This window comes from Petromyzon marinus, chromosome 68, assembly GCF_048934315.1.
Source record: "Petromyzon marinus isolate PM22_M1 ecotype Great Lakes invasive population chromosome 68, UKy_Petmar_22M1.pri1.0, whole genome shotgun sequence".
NCBI lineage: Eukaryota > Metazoa > Chordata > Hyperoartia > Petromyzontiformes > Petromyzontidae > Petromyzon > Petromyzon marinus.
In genome coordinates this window covers 8766032-8783566 of record NC_133734.1, presented here as the reverse complement: position 1 = coordinate 8783566, position 17535 = coordinate 8766032, and the positions used below count along the sequence as shown (strand labels likewise).

General features: G+C 46.6%; 1 protein-coding gene across 1 annotated transcript; it reads left to right on the top strand.

Moving 5' to 3' along the window:
• Positions 1–1018: 1018 nt before the first annotated feature.
• On the top strand, positions 1019–17075 carry LOC116956859 (E3 ubiquitin-protein ligase TRIM47-like). Its single transcript, XM_076054910.1, has 5 exons — positions 1019–1714; positions 2189–2284; positions 10981–11214; positions 13632–13654; positions 16410–17075. Exons 1-5 carry the CDS (start codon positions 1157–1159, stop codon positions 16600–16602), a joined length of 1104 nt encoding a protein of 367 aa, XP_075911025.1. The 5' UTR covers positions 1019–1156; the 3' UTR covers positions 16603–17075.
• The last annotated feature ends 460 nt before the right edge of the window (positions 17076–17535 follow it).

The following is a 17535-nucleotide window of genomic DNA, read 5'->3' as shown; positions in this document are numbered from 1 at the left end:
TATTAGGAAAATATGCAGTGATAATCATACCGATTTTGAGCTTAAACGAACGACGATGTTTGTTTAGCCAGAGGCTGTTCGCTGTTGTTACGCGTGAGGCCACCCACCCAGGGACCCAGCCACTCAACTGCACGCCCTCCCAGCCACCCTTCCTCCCTCCATCACCGCCCGCTCGCCCATCCTTCACCCCATCCTCCTGCCCATCTGTTTCCCCTCTCATCAAAAAACCACCCCACTCACTCACTCAACCTCCACCACCACCCACTCACTCGCTCGTACCTTCGATGAGCACGAGTGGCTACGTACACTGCGAAATAATTTCAATATACATACTCACCCACTCACCCACACACCCACTCACCCAACCACTCACCCACACCCACGCACCCAACCACTCACCCGCACACTCACAAACACACCTCCGATTAGCACGGTTGACTACGTACGGTGTGAAAGAAGTTCAACATACATAAAACCACCGTCCACCCAGAATAAAACTGTGTGGTAGGAATAAAAAAGACGAAAAAATATTTGAAAGATGAACAGAGGGCGCATGAAGCCAGTAGTTAAAATATTAGTTGAAGGTGGAAGGCGATTACAGACTGCGAATCTTGAAAAAAGGCCTTGCAAGAAAAAAATGGATAAAGAAACAGAAGGAAAAAAACAAGTTCACCTTTACATCAGAATGTTTGCACAAGGTGCGGTTCCATTGTACAATGCACACAGCCTGACCCTAGCCGGTCAATCAGCTTGTGGGACAAACCGTTATCGCTGTGTGCCTGGCTGCTGCTGCTGGGTTTTGTTTGTACAAATATTATATCACTTGAGACCAGTCAAAGCTATGTATGTATGTTGAACTTCTTCCACACCGTACGTAGCCACCCGTGCTAATCGGAAGTGCAGGGGAAGGACAACAAACTAAACACAAAAATAAAGTTTAGCTAACACAGTGCGTGACTGTAACGCCACGTCTACACAGGTGAATGCGGCCGCCGTTTGGAACATTCCAGGGCGTGTCTCGAGGTATTTATAACTTAACTGCAGGTGAAGTCAGTCCATTTCCTTGTTCATCTCCGCTGTGCGAGCTGCTGCTGCCGCTGCGATAGCTCCTCCGTGAGCCGCGGCGAGCGACTGAGTCCGAGTAAAGCCATGGGCCATGGCGAGCACGTCTCCCAGTGATTGTGTAGACAGTGAGCTGAGCTGCCCCATCTGCCTGTGCACGTTTGACTGCCCCTCCACGCTGAGCTGCGGACACTCGTTCTGCCTCCGGTGTCTGGACGGTGCCTGGGAGAGAGCGAGCAGCTTCAGCTGCCCGCAGTGCCGAGCGATCTTACCTGAGCGGCCCCAGCTGAAGAGGAACGTGGCGCTAGCCAACCTGGTGGAGCAGCTCAGAGTTGGAGAGAGGATGGCCGCAGTTGTCTTCTGTGACGGCTGTGATGATGGGGAGACTCCTGCAGTGAAGACCTGCCTGAGGTGTGAGATGTCCCTGTGCGAGTCCCACCTAAAGCCTCATCTGAAAAACCCCAAGTTGATGGACCACGTCCTGGTGGCTCCCATTGTCAGCCTGGAGGAAAGAAGATGCAAGAAGCACAAAGAGGAGCTCAAATTCTACTGCAAGCAGGACGCGAGCCTGGTGTGCATGGCCTGTACCATTACCGGGGAACATAGAGGGCATGATGTCGATACACTGGAGGATGAGCATGAGACACGGAAGGTGAGTACCTCAGGGTGTGAGAATGGGATCGCTTCAGTTCAAGGTCGCCATTCATGTTTTGGCAGGGAAAGGAAGGGACAGGAGTTTGAGTATAAGGAGGAGGAGGGTGGTTCGACGTTTTTTTGGGTGAGCCGTGCTGGAGGAAGAACGTGAATGGACGTTGCACGTGAAGTGAAGAGCCGTTGTGTTGAACGATCGTGTCCCTGTCCCCTGCTGTGGCCTCTACACCACCAGAACACGAGCTGACAAATTCGCGACTTCCACATCGCATTAAATTAAACATCAGGAAATTATTATTCTCTCTTCACTGCGCCTTCTTGCTTACAGACTGCTAAGTCAGTCCAGGCTGACTCCCTGAGCACTCTTCTGGTGGGCAATTATAGAGCTGTCACTGTGGTGAGTTCCGTGTGGAGTGGGGCTGAGAGAGAGCCGCTCAAGGAGTGGAGTCCCCTCTGGTGACTTTGTTTCTTACAGAGGAGAGTCGGAGAAGAGACGCGAGCGGTGGATGAGAAGAGGAAGAAAGCTGAGGCATCCGTGGGACAGATGAAGTCCACTCGCAAGGACGTGCAGGTACGACGTGTGGGTACTGTGACCTCGTGGTCTCCACCCTGCGTGAAGTCTGTGACTCTATGAGAACAACTCCGTAGATTCAAGTAAGCCTTTAGTATAATTGGAAATAGCAATACATGATGTATATTGCTGCTTGAATGTGGATTTTTAAATGCAACGTTTATAACAAACAAGTTAATTTTTAGTACCACTGCAAAGATGTATACGGGATAACTCGAATTACTTTCTATGGGTTTGATCAAATAAGAGTGCATTAGATTAAAAACTAAAACTTACAAGTAAAGATTGTGATAGAATATAATAGAAAATCTTAGCTCTTTAATTCTAGAACACAAGAGATGACTTGAAGAGATATGATAGGGAACGCCGGGAAAACTATTTCATCACACACGCAAGTATAAAATAGACAATGCATACGTAATGAAATGTTAAAACTTGTTTTACTTGCATTTCAGTTGGCATTCATTGTGATGTATTAATGACTGAATATTGGTGTTGTGCGTATAAGGCAGGGGTGGGGAATGTCCAGCCTGCGGGCCGTATAAGGCTCGCGAAATCATTTGGCAGTTCTAGCTATCACATTAGAGGTGAGTTAATTAAATGTTTGACGAAATACAACAGGCTAATCTTTAAGTTGATACTTTTGTATGGCCCCCGAATGATGTTATAAATTTCCAAATGGCCCTTGGCAAAAAAAAGGTTCCCCACCCCTGGTATAAGGCAACTGATAGTTATGCAATTGCGTATACTTTTAATATTTCTGCAAGGAATGGGTTTGAGCCTATTTGTTATCAACTGTATGGATTTACATTCTAACTAAATATATGACCTAGAATAGGGCATATCCTGATATAGAGAACTGGACGCCTTTGACCAGTGTAGCTTGCGACGGAGACTTCACATTCACTCTGCGAATGTATCTCAAATACTGGACTCCATCGATGAACAGCGTGACAGTCGCTGTCTGAAGCAGTCACAGCCAGGAGGATCTGCCCTCGTGGACACATTGCAGGGCTGACACGTTGGATGATCCCACCAGAGCACTGTGTGCAATCATTAACGGCCTTGCTCGGGATTGGAGGTAGCCCAGGGGCAGGCTGAGGCTGACCTGGACGCGCACGATTGAGGCCGATCTCAGGCATCCTAATCTAGGCGGCCTGCACTCGGCATGGTGTGGAACCCAGGACAGAGTTGCCTGGCGATGTGTTATGAGCATTGCTACACCCCGGCCTGCTAATGATTGATTTGTATCCTCTATCAAGTCACCTTGTGATGGTAATAATGCTTTACGCAAGTATAACACTTGGGCTTTTGCGACTAACATTATCCAAAATAGAGTTATTTTCAGAGTTAGATCGCGACAATATGAATGTGTCATTAAACTCACTAACCACCCAACATAGCCAATTATTAAGGTTTGTCATGTAAACAAAACATGCCAATTAGTTACTAGTTCAGCAAACCGGTGTGTTGGACAGTAAACCCACAACATTTACAATTCAAGTATGACATTTCACCGGTAGTTACAACCAGCTTCATCAGGCCACAGCCAGAATTGTTCTTAAATAGATAATTAAATGTGATGTCATCACTTGTGAGCCAATCAGGTGCGAAGACCAGGAGATGGAGGAGAGGTTCATGTATTTATATAAATTACAATTGATATATATTATTGGTTGGGTTATTCACAGTTAATCAACACACACGATGTACATCATGTATGTACATTATGCATTTGTAGTGTCAATGATTCTGAGACAAGGTTCGTAGGAGGCACCTTTTGTTTATCAACTTTCACGGTCTTGTCCACACACTCTCCACAGTTGCTTATCCTATCCTGTACACAACACTAACGGTCAAACACTGACCGTGCCGACTGAGCAAACAACTTTGAGCAGCGCAATATCTAGTGAAGACGGCAGTGACGACGGCAATGAGATGACAGCAACGACGAGACAAGTCCACTCCCAGAACCGGCAGCCCCGAGACCCCGCTCTCGGCTCCTTTGATGCTCCCAGAGCGGCCTGGCTCCACCCTGACTGCACCACTCTTCTCGAACCTGCTAGCAGGTTCCAGAGGCCTCCAGATGGGGTCCTCCATGACCCTTGCCCGAGTTCCTCCTCTCTGCCAACACACCGTGCACACCCTCATCGGCGTGTGTACTGTTTGTCAACCACAGTTTGTGCCACTGTCCACCAGCTGGCACTATTATGCTACACATGTACTAAAATAACTCTTATGGATAATTTACAACCTTTGTTAAACCAATGTAACATTGAGGCTTTGCCACAACCGTCAGGCTAGCAGATTGCTTAACAATACTTTACCATGCTGGTCAATGTGGGTTGGTGAAGACAGCCCAGCATCCATTCATAAATTACTCACGACACAGTTTGATGACCACCACACCACCACTGCCCTACCTGGTGATCATCATGACGATCCATAGGCAGATAGCCCGTAGTAGGTGTCTACTGCCCATGTCGTCATTGGCTTCCACTTTCCTGTCTCTGTCTTGTGCCAATATGCTCTAGTAGTGCCACATCTTACTGGTACCAATCTTAATGTCGTCAATCCATTCTCTGTGAGGTCTCACTCTCTTTCCGGTTCCTTCCATATTTTTGAACAACAACATACTTTTCATTTGCCTGCTGTTTTCCATACTACATATGTGTAGTGCCAGTTTCCTTCTCATCACTGCTGCATCATATCTTCTTCTGGGTGCCATATTTTTCTTACTTATACGCTGGTCACTCTTTGGGTTCAGCTTAGATGCAGTATCCTTCGATATCAATACATTTCGAGTACCAATATCTTATGTCTGTCAGTATTTTTTAACGTCCAAGTCTCGCAAGCATACAAAGCTGTACTGAACACGCATGTTCTTAAGATGTTCAGTTTGTTCTTGTAGCTGATTTTCTTGCTTCTCCAAATGTTATTAAATCCTGCCATTAATCATTTTGCCTTTGCGATTCTCGCTCTTATTGCGTCTTTAGTGCAGTAATTGTCCCATGTCAGTAGACGTCCCAAGGAATACAAATTCCTTTACATTCACAATCCTGCTGCTTTGTATTATTGCTTCTCTCTCAATGTATTCCTTTCTGAACAGCATTGTCTTTGTCTTTTCCACGTTAAGCCTCAGTCCTGCATCCTTTCCTAACGTATAGAGCATATGAACACTTTACTGCAAGACTATGCAGCTTATTTTCCATTGGATCTATGTCGTCCACGAATATTTATTGTCTCCTTGCACATATATATCCTTTGCTATTGTCCTGAATGGCATTTATCACTCTTTATAAGTGTAGTGTCATAGGTCTCTTCTTCCTTCTTGTTGGAGGCTTCTGTGTGTGTGCGGGTGGCTTGCGTCGCACACACTCAGTCAGAAAGTCGCAGGAGGCACCGTCCTCCCCTTTTATTGGTGTTGTGTTCAGGCCACCAACTCCGGCCCCCTCTCTCATGACCATGCTGCCATACGACCCGGCCGAGACACGACCCAGCCGCATTGCACCGATGGCGTCGATCGAGACAGCCAACTACTGTCCGGCCGCACAATGCCCAGGTAAAGGCGGTAGCGACAAAGGTGACGAGGAAGAGACAAGTCCACTTCCAGAACCGGCAGCCTGGAGCTCTCGCTCTCTGCTGCTTATATGCCCCAGTTCCTCCACCCAACCGGCACATACGCATGTATGCTCAACAGCGTGTGTGATAACGGCCCACCTACAGTTGCAACTGCTGTACAAGAGTCAGCACTATTTCACACTACTATTAGAGCAGTGGTTCTTAACCTGGGTTCGATCGAACCCCAGGGGTTCGGTGAGTCGATCTCAGGGGTTCGGCAGAGCCCCTGCCACGGAGGTCCGAACACACTTGAATTATTGTGTAAATTTGTGATGACACACACGGCCCGCTTGGCCATCACTGGCTGCAGATGATCATGCTACACTGCTTGGCCAATCAGCGCTGCGGGGAATTTAGTGCGTACTCAGTAGTCAACGTGTGACTGTTGTCGTACGTCGTGTGATTTCTTTAATATTTTATCCATACTAACTATGTCGGGCAAAAGAAGAAAGTGGTCGGACGAATATGTACAACATGGATTCTCATGTATCACGGAACGTGATGGGAGTGAGCATCCTATCTGCATGACTTGCAACGCCAAGTTGAGCAACTCTAGCCTTGCACCGGCAAAACTAAAGGAACACTTCTTGAAGCTGCATGGAGACGGGGAATACAAGAACACAACACTTGCTGAATTCAGGGTGAAGAGAGCCAGATTCGATGAAAGGGCCACTCTGCCTGCTCTTGGATTTGTACCTGTTAACAAACCGATCCTGACAGCATCGTACGAAGTTGCTTACCTGATCGCAAAGCAGGGCAAGCCACACACCATTGGTGAAACACTTGTGAAACCAGCTGCATTAAAGATGGCGAATCTGATACTCGGAACAGCGGCCGAAGGTAAATGATCCCAAATTCCCCTTTCAAATGACACCGTCGGTGACAGAATAGAAGACATGAGTAAAGACATCTTGGCTCAAGTAGTCGCGGATCTGATTTCAAGCCCGGCAAAATTCAGCCTTCAACTCGACGAAACCACAGACGTTTCTGATCTAAGCCAGCTTGCTGTTTTTGTACGCTATGTCAAAGACGACATGATAAAAGAAGTTTTTATTTTGTAAGCCTCTTACAACAACAACGAAGGCAGCCGATGTGAAGAAGCTTGTGGATGACTTCTTCAGAGACAACAATCTTTCATGGGATATGGTTTCTGCAGTTTGTACGGACAGAGCTCCAGTCATGCTGGGAAGAAAGTCTGGTTTTGGTGCGCTAGTAAAGGCCGATGCACCACACATCATTGTGACGCATTGTATTCTGCACAGGCATGCGTTGGCAACAAAAACCTTACCTCCAAAAATGGCAGAAGTATTAAAAACTGTGGTGGAATGTGTGAACTATGTGCGAAAAAGTGCTCTGAGGCACCGCATCTTCAGTGAGCTGTGTAAAGAAATGGGCTCTGAATTTGAGGTACTTCTGCTCCATTCTAATATTCGGTGGTTATCCCGGGGACAGGTGCTGAATCGTGTTTTTGCCATGCGTGTGGAATTAGCCCTGTTTTTGCAAGAGCACCAACACTGCCATGCAGATTGCTTCAAAAATCCTGAGTTCATTCTCATTTTAGCGTACATGGCCGATATATTCGCAGCTCTCAATCATCTCAATCAGCAGATGCAGGGTGGTGGAGTCAATATCATGGAAGCTGAAGAACACCTGAAGGCTTTTCAAAAAAAGCTACCGTTATGGAAACGACGAACAGAGAACAATAACTTCGCAAACTTCCCGCTTCTGGACGACTGTGCAAGTAAGATCGAAGATGTGTCTGGAATCGGAGATATTTCTGTATCCACGGAACTGAAGCAAACAATTGCCACGCACTTAGATGAGCTTGCAAAGTCTCTCGACGGATATTTCCCTACAAGAGAGTCATATCCAGCATGGGTGAGACAGCCGTTCACGTTTGCTGTTGAAACAGCAGATGTCAATGATGAATTCCTCGACGAAATCATTGAAATTCAGCAGAGCCAGGTTCAACAGCAACTCTTCAGAACAACAACGCTCTCAACGTTTTGGTGTCGACAAATGAACAAGTATCCAGTTATTGCTAAGAAAGCACTGGATTTTTTTATACCATTTGTTACAACATATCTTTGTGAGCAATCCTTTTCGAGGATGCTGGACATAAAAACGAAGAAAAGGAACAGACTTTGCTGTGAAAATGACATGAGAGTGGCACTTGCCAAGGTGAAGCCACGCATATCTGAACTGATCTCTCAAAGGCAACAGCAGAAGTCACATTGATTTCCAGGTATGTAATTTGTTGTGAGTTTATGCATTGTGTTGGTTTTATTCTTTGAACAAGGTAATGTTCATGCACGGCTCATTTTGTGTACCAGTAAAAAACATATCTACGTCTTGAATTTGAAAAAAAATCACATTTTATTTTTCACTAAAGAGGGGTTCGGTGAATGCGCATATGAAACTGGTGGGGTTCGGTACCTCCAACAAGGTTAAGAACCACTGTATTAGAGGTAAAGGGGATATAGCAACACCAGTTGCGTCAACAGGAATACCAGCAAAACTATTAGCTGGAGGCTGATCTGCTCATTCAGTCTCTAAAATCCCTTTGAAAATAACTGCAACATTGACTTGCAATATAAAGCCAAACACGAAGCCGCAAATATATTCCAATTGAAACTAATTGTCTGGGATGAAGCACACACGTATGCCAGGCTGTTGATAGATTATTGGGTGATCGAACCGTTAAATGTAAACAATTTGGAGAATTACAGGTGCTGAAGCTGAAACAGAATTTGCGAGCTCTGGAAAGTGAAAAGGAACTTGTGGAATAGCTCCTGGATGTTGTTGGTGGAAAAACAGACGATACAGCAACATTACCTTCACAATGCTATCCAGAAAATCAAGATACATTTGCGCAACTATACGGTGACATTTACTTTTCTACGATTACTCCTGAACAGCTTAAATGAAGCGCAATACTGAGTGTTACAAACGCAGACTTTTTTATCTCAACAATGGAGTTGAGTGCTTTTCCAGTGCGTGGATACGATTGTGAGTGATGATACTGCTGATCAACTTGCATTCCCGTAAGAATTGTTAAAGTCTTACTCCAACCGAAATGCCTCCTCATGAACTGAAACTTAAAGTAGGAGTCGTTATCATGCTCCTTAGAAACCTAATGTCATTGTGAAGACTACGTAATGGTACAAGACTTACTCTTACTCAAATACAAACTTACATAATCGAAGCAAATATGATCTTGTGGAGCAACCTCCGACAGGGTACTTATTCCAAGAATCCCACTCATTCCATTCGACACAAATTTAACATTCAGTTTCAAACGCTAACAATTCCCCATACGATTGGCTTTTTCAATTACAATGAATACGTCACAATGTCAAACGTTTGATAAAAAATGCATTTACTTACCTAAGTCTGTTTTTAGTCAAGGACAATTATATCTTGCTCGATCAAGAGTCATATCGTGTGATTCACTTCATCTAGTGTCGGAAAATGACCCAGCATATGGCAATTGTTGAAAAATATGAATAACAAAAATATGTGAATGTTTCATTAAGATCTGCTAGATCAGTGAATGTTTCACCGGGTACAGGTAGTCTCATATAAAGCGCTTACAAGTGGGAACACGCAGCGGTGCTGGCCAAGCAAACGTACCCACCCCCAATCATTCGCTCAGCCAATGAGAACGACGCATGCTGAGCCAACCAGACCCCACCCCCCGTGATTAGCTTATCACGATTTTTATTACATTTTTAAAACAATCGATTTTGTTTTTTTTTAAATGTTAGCGAGGTGAGAACTCACTCGACCATGATAGAGGTCCAAGAAACCTCACCACAGAAATGTAGACTGAGGTCACCGCTAAGTTCACGGAGGTCCTGGACATCTTCTCTGAGAATGACCCCAGACTGGGAGCGCTGCAGATCCTACCACCTCATCTCCCACTGCTGCCATGGTAGCAGGAGTACAGTATTATGCACATCATGTCATACTTAATGCGGTTATTATAATTATTTTTTATTCATTAAATAATGTTTACCATCTGTATTATTGGTGCTTTTACCGATACCCCAATGAAGCCCTCGTATATTGGTCATCTGAAAGCAATAACGCTGATGGGAACACATCCTCATATATACAACAGTACAATTACCCATTTCGGCGCTGATTCGATAAGCGCTCACTTCTTCATGAAGCATGCTGAGCGTTTAGCTAGGTCTGCCAGTACTGATAAAATAACGCAGTCCCAAAAGATCATGGGGCAAATAGATTGTATACAAAATACTTTTATTGATGATGTGCAGAGACAAATCTATGAAGAAGGTGAATCGTGTGCGTATCTGTTTTGGTAAATTATTCACAGATCCTCACCAATACACTTCTGGATGAAGGTTTACGCAACATCGTGTTGATCATTGAGGCTATTTGGCCATACTTAGTTGCGTGGGTCAGTGCAGGTTGGTGAAGGTAGAGTCCAGCACTGGTTCATATCTCAATCATCACGCAGCTCTCTAATCATGTTGGAGGCTGGGGAGGGAGCCCAGCCTTGGCTGAGAGGCAAGGGCACTCCAGTAACGTGGGGTAGTATCAGCAAGGAGGAAGAACGCGTCGCAAAACCTAGTTTTAACATATGGTCATTTTAGAGAGAACAGGGAGGAAACTTATTGAGTTTGTGACTGGGAATTTGTGGAGTTAGGAGGTCCTTACATACTTGGCGGATTTCTTTATAAGGAATCTTAGGATGAAGACAGCCCAGTGGTATAATGGAACAAGAGGCTAGGCAGTCAATGATTTCACAGGAGTCAAAGATGGTGAGGATGGCGGCTTGGACGATATCAAGATGGAGCCGAGGTGAGACAATGTGTTTATTTACATAGAAGATTTTGTTTATTAAATCTTACTGACGATATGATCAATGTGAAGGGCAAGATAGCACCTAGATACCTAAAGTTATCGACTTGGTCAATGGGATGTGAGTCCAAAGACATCACGTGGAGGCAGGGAAAAATAGTTTTGGAGTAACAGGAAAACAATGTGACTTTGGTCTTAACAGCATGGAATATGATTTTATAGAACTCATCGCATGCCCCTTGCAGGATTCCATGGTCCAGACCAAGGCACGCATCTCAGGCGAGTTCACCCGCATGAGGGCGATGCTGGATGAGGACGAGAGGGCAGCTCTGGATCACGTGGACATGAAGGGGCGCGAGCTGCTGTCCCGGATTGAGGAGAACATCGCTCATTATGAGCGCGAGATCAGCGAGCTCCAGGCAGCAGCCACGCGCCTGCGCGCTCTGCAGGAGGAGAGGGACTCGCTCACGTTCCTGCAGGTAGAGCGCTTGCTGAACCAGGGCGAGTGCCCCAGTTCACGTGTTCATTGCGTTTGTAAACGTAGCACATGCGTTGCAACACAAAACACAAGATAACGCCACTTACATTGTCAATACAAAATAGCGCCCATGGGTTCTGAAAATAAATGTAGAGTCAAGTTCACCAACTTGGATTTGTACAGTGAGGGAAAAAAGTATTTGATCCCCTGCTGATTTTGTACGTTTGCCCAATGACAAAGAAATGATCAGTCTATAATTTTAATGGTAGGTTTATTTGAACAGTGAGAGACAGAATAACAACAACAAAAATCAGAAAAACACATTTCAAAAATGTTATAAATTGACTTAGTACTTGGTGGCAATACCCTTGTTGGCAATCACAGAGGTCAGACGTTTCTTGTAGTTGGCCAACAGGTTTGTACACATCTCAGGAGGGATTTTGTCCCACTCCACTTTGCAGATCTTCTCCAAGTGATTCAGGTATCGAGGCTGACGTTTGGCAACTCGAACCTTCAGCTCCCTCCACAGATTTTCTATGGGATTAAGGTCTGGAGACTGGCTAGGCCACCCTAGGACCTTAATGTGCTTCTTCTTGAGCCACTCCTTTGTTGCCTTGGCCGTGTGTTTTGGGTCATTGTCATGCTGGAATACCCATCCACGACCCATTTTCAATGCCCTGGCTGAGGGAAGGAGGTTCTCACCCAAGATTTGACGGTACATGGCCCCGTCCATCGTCCCTTTGATGCGGTGAAGTTGTCCTGTCCCCTTAGCAGAAAAACACCCCCAAAGCATAATGTTTCCACCTCCATTTTTGATGGTGGGGATGGTGTTCTTGGGGTCATCGGCAGCATTCCTCCTTCTCCAAACACGGCGAGTTGAGTTGATGCCAAAGAGCTCCATTTTGGTCTCATCTGACCACAACACTTTCACCCAGTTGTCTTCTGAATCATTCAGATGTTCATTGGCAAACTTCAGACGGGCATTTATATGTGCTTTCTTGAGCAGGGGGACCTTGCGGGTGCTGCAGGATTTCAGTCCTTCACGGCGTAGTGTGTTACCAATTTTTTTCTTGGTGACTATGGTCCCAGCTGCCTTGAGATCATTGACAAGATCCTCCCGTGTAGTTCTGGGCTGATTCCTCACAGTTCCCATGATCATTGCAACTCCACGAGGTGAGATCTTGCATGGAGCCCCAGGCCGAGGGGGAGTGACAGTTCTTTTGTGTTTCTTCCATTTACGAATAATCGCACCAACTGTTGTCACCTTCTCACCAAGCTGCTTGACAATGGTCTTGTAGCCCATTCCAGCCTTGTGTAGGTCTACAATCTTGTCCCTGACATCCTTGGAGAGCTCTTAAGTCTTGGCCATGTTGAGGAGTTTGGAATCTGATTGATTGATTGATTGCTTCTGTGGACAGGTGTCTTTTATACAGGTAACAAGCTGAGATTAGCAGCACTCCCTTTAAGAGTGTGCTCCTAATCTCAGCTCGTTACCTGTATAAAAGACACCTGGGATCCAGAAATTTTTCTGATTGAGAGGGGGTCAAATACTTATTTCCCTCATTTCAATGCAAATCAATTTATAACATTTTTGACATGCGTTTTTCTGGATTTTCTTGTTATTCTGTTTCTCACTGTTCAAATAAACCTACCATTAAAATTATAGACTGATCATTTCTGTGTCAGTGGGCAAACGTACAAAATCAGCAGGGGATCAAATACTTTTTCTCTCACTGTATATTGTAATAAAAATATAAACTACCGCTGAATTTCTAAATAATAAAAAAATGATTAACACACAAATCCCTCGAGTTCATTGTTTGGTAATATATGCAGACATTGGCATAAAACATTGTAACTGCATCATCCTGTAATGTACATCAGATTGAGGCCACTTGACACTACATTAAAATTATACATTTTACCAAATGTATACCAACCATTAGTAATGCTGAACACGGAAGGACTTTTACCATCAGGAAAGCCAGAACCAGTCATATTTCTGTACTGACTGCTGATGATTCTTCGAAATTTGAAACCAATCCCGAGATTGCCTGCCTCAACAAATGTTAACCCTGCTAAACTATGGACTCTGGTAATGCCACGCTCTGGTTGTAATTCACGCTCGCAGTGGATTATTATTTTGAATGTTGGTTCACAATCACTGCAACTCGATGTCAAGTGCCACGGACGCCTCTTGCCATGACATCGGGTACCGAGTGGCAACAGTTTTAGAGGCCACACCTTGCTGATGAGAATCATTGAGTCCTTACGTGTCCACGGCTTTGTCTTGATTATAACCAACAATACTAGGACACGTGAATGGCTGAGTGCAGCCTCATCAAGTCTACCAATCACCGGGTGGTTAACGTGGCTCGAGGTGAACTAACTCACGCCCCCTGTGTCTGACTCATGCAGGTTCACCTGAAAGAGACAGACAGGTAAGGAACTCATGAACTCGGACAGATTAACATACGGGGTGACGCCTTGTGTAGAACATGGGCTGAGTAATGATGATGATGTGTGATGATGATGTTGCGTGATGATGTGTGGCATGATGCTGTGTAAGACAAGGGTTGTGTGATGATGTTGTGCTGTGATGCTCTGGGCGATGTTGCCGTTTGTGATGTTCAGGGTAAATGGGCGAGGTTTAGGACTGTGGCTCATGCAGCTGCAATGGCTGCTTTGGGAACGTGGTTCAGACCTCCCCAGAGACCCTGGCTGACAGAGGAGCTGTTCAGGATGGTTGAGAAAAAGCGACAGGCCCACTCTAAACGTCTACAGCATCCCACGTCAGAGAATGAGGAGGCTTACTGCAGCCTTCACTCAGAGGTTCAGAGAGCCGTGAGGCGCTGCAAGGATGGGTGGTGGTCGCGGGTTGCTGAAGAGATGGAGTCTGCCGCAATGGCCCACGATCATAAATCCCTATTTAACTCCATCAAAAAAGTTTCCTGCAGCGCCACACCTATTACCATCATTAGGGGAAAGAATGGTGATCTAATCTCCGACCCCCAGGAACAGGTTTGCAGATTTGCTGAGCATTTCTGTGAGGTCCTGGGGGAGGGGGAATCCCTCAGCCTAGAAAACATCATGGGACAAAGTGAGGATGACCCTGCTGAGGCTGCGGTGCCTCAAATATTGAAGGAGGAAGCCACCCCCTGTGAGTGGCTGGCTGAGGTACCATTCGTTGAGGAAGTAGTGAGGGCGATCCAAAGTCTGAGACCAGGAAAGGCACCGGGCAGAGATGATCTCTCAAGCAAAATGCTGAGGGAGGGTGCCGTTTGTGCGCAGACTGCCCTACATGACATCATAACAACAGTCTGGGCCACTGGACGGGTTCCGCAGGATTGGAAGGATGCCCTGGTGATCCCCCTCTTTAAGAAGGGGGACCGCACATACTGTAACAACTACAGGGGCATCTCACTCCTCAGTGTGCCGGGAAAGGTCCTGGCAAGGATTATTCAACATCAGCTTGCTAGGCACGCTGAAGAGAGGCTTAAGGAGCCCCAATGTGGTTTCAGGAAAGGGCGGTCCTGCACAGATGCCATATTTTCTGTCCGTCTGCTACAGCAAAGGTGTAGAGAATTCCAACAAGACCTACATCTCTGCCTTATTGACCTGGTCAAGGCCTATGATACCATCAGAAGGCCTGGACTCTGGGTTCTTCGTGCTTTTGGAGTCCCTGATCCTCTGCTCACGCTCATTAAGGACCTTCATGATGGTGAGCGGGCCCAGGTAAAACTACATGGCCGGGAGTCATAGCCATTCCCTGTACACCTTTGGGTGCGACAGGGATGTCCTCTGGCTCCGACATTATGTAACATCTATTTTGACCACGTAGTTCGTGAAGCCTTCAGTAGCTGTACCGGAGGAATTTCCATCTGGTACAGACCCAATGGGAGCCTGATCAATGCCCGGATGCGGTCAAGGGATGGCTCCCTATTGGTCAACCACGTTATGTATGCCGACGACCTGGTAATTGCGGCTCAATCAGAGGAGGAGTTGGAGGCGCTGCTGCTGAAACTAGAGTGTGCCACTAAGAGGTGTGGCCTTACCATCAGCCCCACCAAAACGAAGCACCTGCCTGGGTATTTTGTACCACCGTGCACTCCACCCCCACAACTCCCAATCGGTGATGGGGCAGTTGTGGAGAGAGTGGAGAGTTTCCCATACCTGGGCAGTGTGCTCATGACCGGCTCCGGTTTAACAGCAGAGGTCTCACTCCGAATCAGTCGAGCGGCATTATCTTTTCATCGGTTGCATAACGCTGTGTGGAAGCTACCTGGTCTGTCGCTCCACACGAAGCTTCGGGTCTTCTCGGCCACAGTCATTCCCTCCCTTCTCTATGCTTGCGAAATGTCGACCCCCCTAATGGAACATCTCCACCGGTTAGAAACATTTAGGCTAGCCTGCCTACGATCAATCCTGGGTTTAACCACCAGCCTGGATTGTGTAAGGAGCTCACAAATCCTCGAAAGATCTGGACAAAGTTCTATCGGTGAGCTCCTCCGGCAGGCAAGGCTGCTTTGGCTGGGCCATGTAGCCCACATGCCCAATCACCGCATGCCCAATCACCACATGCCCAAACAGCTTTTGTTCGGCCGGATCGAGGGGGCTAAATGGGCGCGGCACGGGCTAGAGATGAGATGGAGTGACGTGATGTGGAGCTGAGTGGACTTGCCGATGACTGGTACCAGCGGTGTCAAGATCGGCCTCTGTGGAGGAGGCTCGTGAAGGACGCTACTGGGCAGTTGGAGGCAGTCGCCCTCCAACAACAACGGAGGGCGGAGGAGCAACGCTCACAACAACGAGCGGAGCGCCGGGTGGCTAACGCACAACAAGTTGGCACAGTAGGGAGCACAGGTGGTACATCAGCCAGTCATCTCGGTCATTTCAGTCAGTCGACCCGTGGCACCTGGGTCTGCCCCGTGACCTTCCAGCGGGTGTTCGACACTTCACGTGGCCTCAAGGTGCACATAGCCTGGCACAAGCGTCGTGGTGACGTCACCACCACTTAGTGGCGAATGGCGGTTGTTGTTGTTGATGATGGCGTGTGATGATGATGTTTGATGATCATGTGTGTGGTGATGATGATGTGTGTGATGTGTAGTATGATGCTGTGTATGCTGATGCTGTGTGTGAGGATGCTGTGTAAGACACGGGCTGTGTGTGTCACTGCTGGTTCTGATCTCACAGAAGAGACGCTCAGAAGGGAGATCCACCCTCATCTCCCAGGAAAGAAGACATCACCACAATCAGCGCTCTGCAGGGAGCTGTGGTCAACCTGCTGGCGTTCATGTGTGAGTTCCACGGACTCTTGCCAAGTGTGCATGTGTGTTATTGTGCGTGTAATTGTGTCTTGTGTGTATGTTGTGGAGCGGTGGCATAGTGGTTAACGTGCAATAATATGAATCTGGCAACACAAATTCGATTTCCGTTCACAGCCAACACCAGTGACGATTTTCTGAACCGGTCATGGGCTTCCCCTAGGTCGACTCAGCCTCAAATGACTACCTGGTGTAGTGTTTAAAAACTGCCACTAGGGAGACAAAGGCGGTCTGACGTGGTGCTGGCCACCCACCCCCTCATGTTCCATACTGGGCTTAAAGTACCACTCGCTAATAACACTTGCCCCTACAGCATGTTTGGGCTATACGGGGGGTCTTGTAATTGTCTGTTTGTATGCGTATGTGTAGATGAGCGAGAGTGAGTACGGATGTGCAACGATGATGGGATGGTGTGTGCACTGAGCTACAATCATGGTCACCTACACATGATTCACGGCCATGGCTAACATCAGTTGTGAGTGGATTCAGAACCAATTCTGAGCCTCTCTCAGATGAACCCTTGGCTTAAACGAGTACCGGGTACGTCCTGTAAGCATCAGCACTGCGGACACAAAGGCGGCCGCAGGATTCATATCGTTAAATGGGTTTTATCACGAGATCAATGTCAATTTAAAAAATGTTGTGGCTTTGCCCTCCAACACACCGGTGTGCTGTACTATTGACAAATTGGCATGTACTGTTAACGTGACAACCCTTACTAGTTGACTGTGTCGGGTGGTGGCAGGTTTAACGACACATATTTACGCGATCTAACCCAAAAAACCTCTATTATGGGGTATATAAACTTAGGGTTGATTGGTAATGCCCAAGGATCATATATCCAGACTAAGACACGTTTAAGAATCTTAGCTTTCATGTCAACAGCCTGATGCTCAGAGAGTCAAACTAAGGCATTTTAGGATTATAAGGTTCCCCAGTTAATGGCTGAGGCTCACAGAGCAAGACTAAGGGATAATCTTGGTTAATCTTGTCTA

Coding starts and splice junctions, on each gene's coding strand:
- LOC116956859 (XM_076054910.1), top strand. CDS start 1,157: ATGGCGAGCACGTCTCCCAGTGATTGTGTAGACAGTGAGCTGAGCTGC. Junction 11,215..13,631: donor ACTCGCTCACGTTCCTGCAG/GTAGAGCGCTTG, acceptor TGACTCATGCAG/GTTCACCTGAAAGAGACAGA. Junction 13,655..16,409: donor CACCTGAAAGAGACAGACAG/GTAAGGAACTCA, acceptor CTGATCTCACAG/AAGAGACGCTCAGAAGGGAG.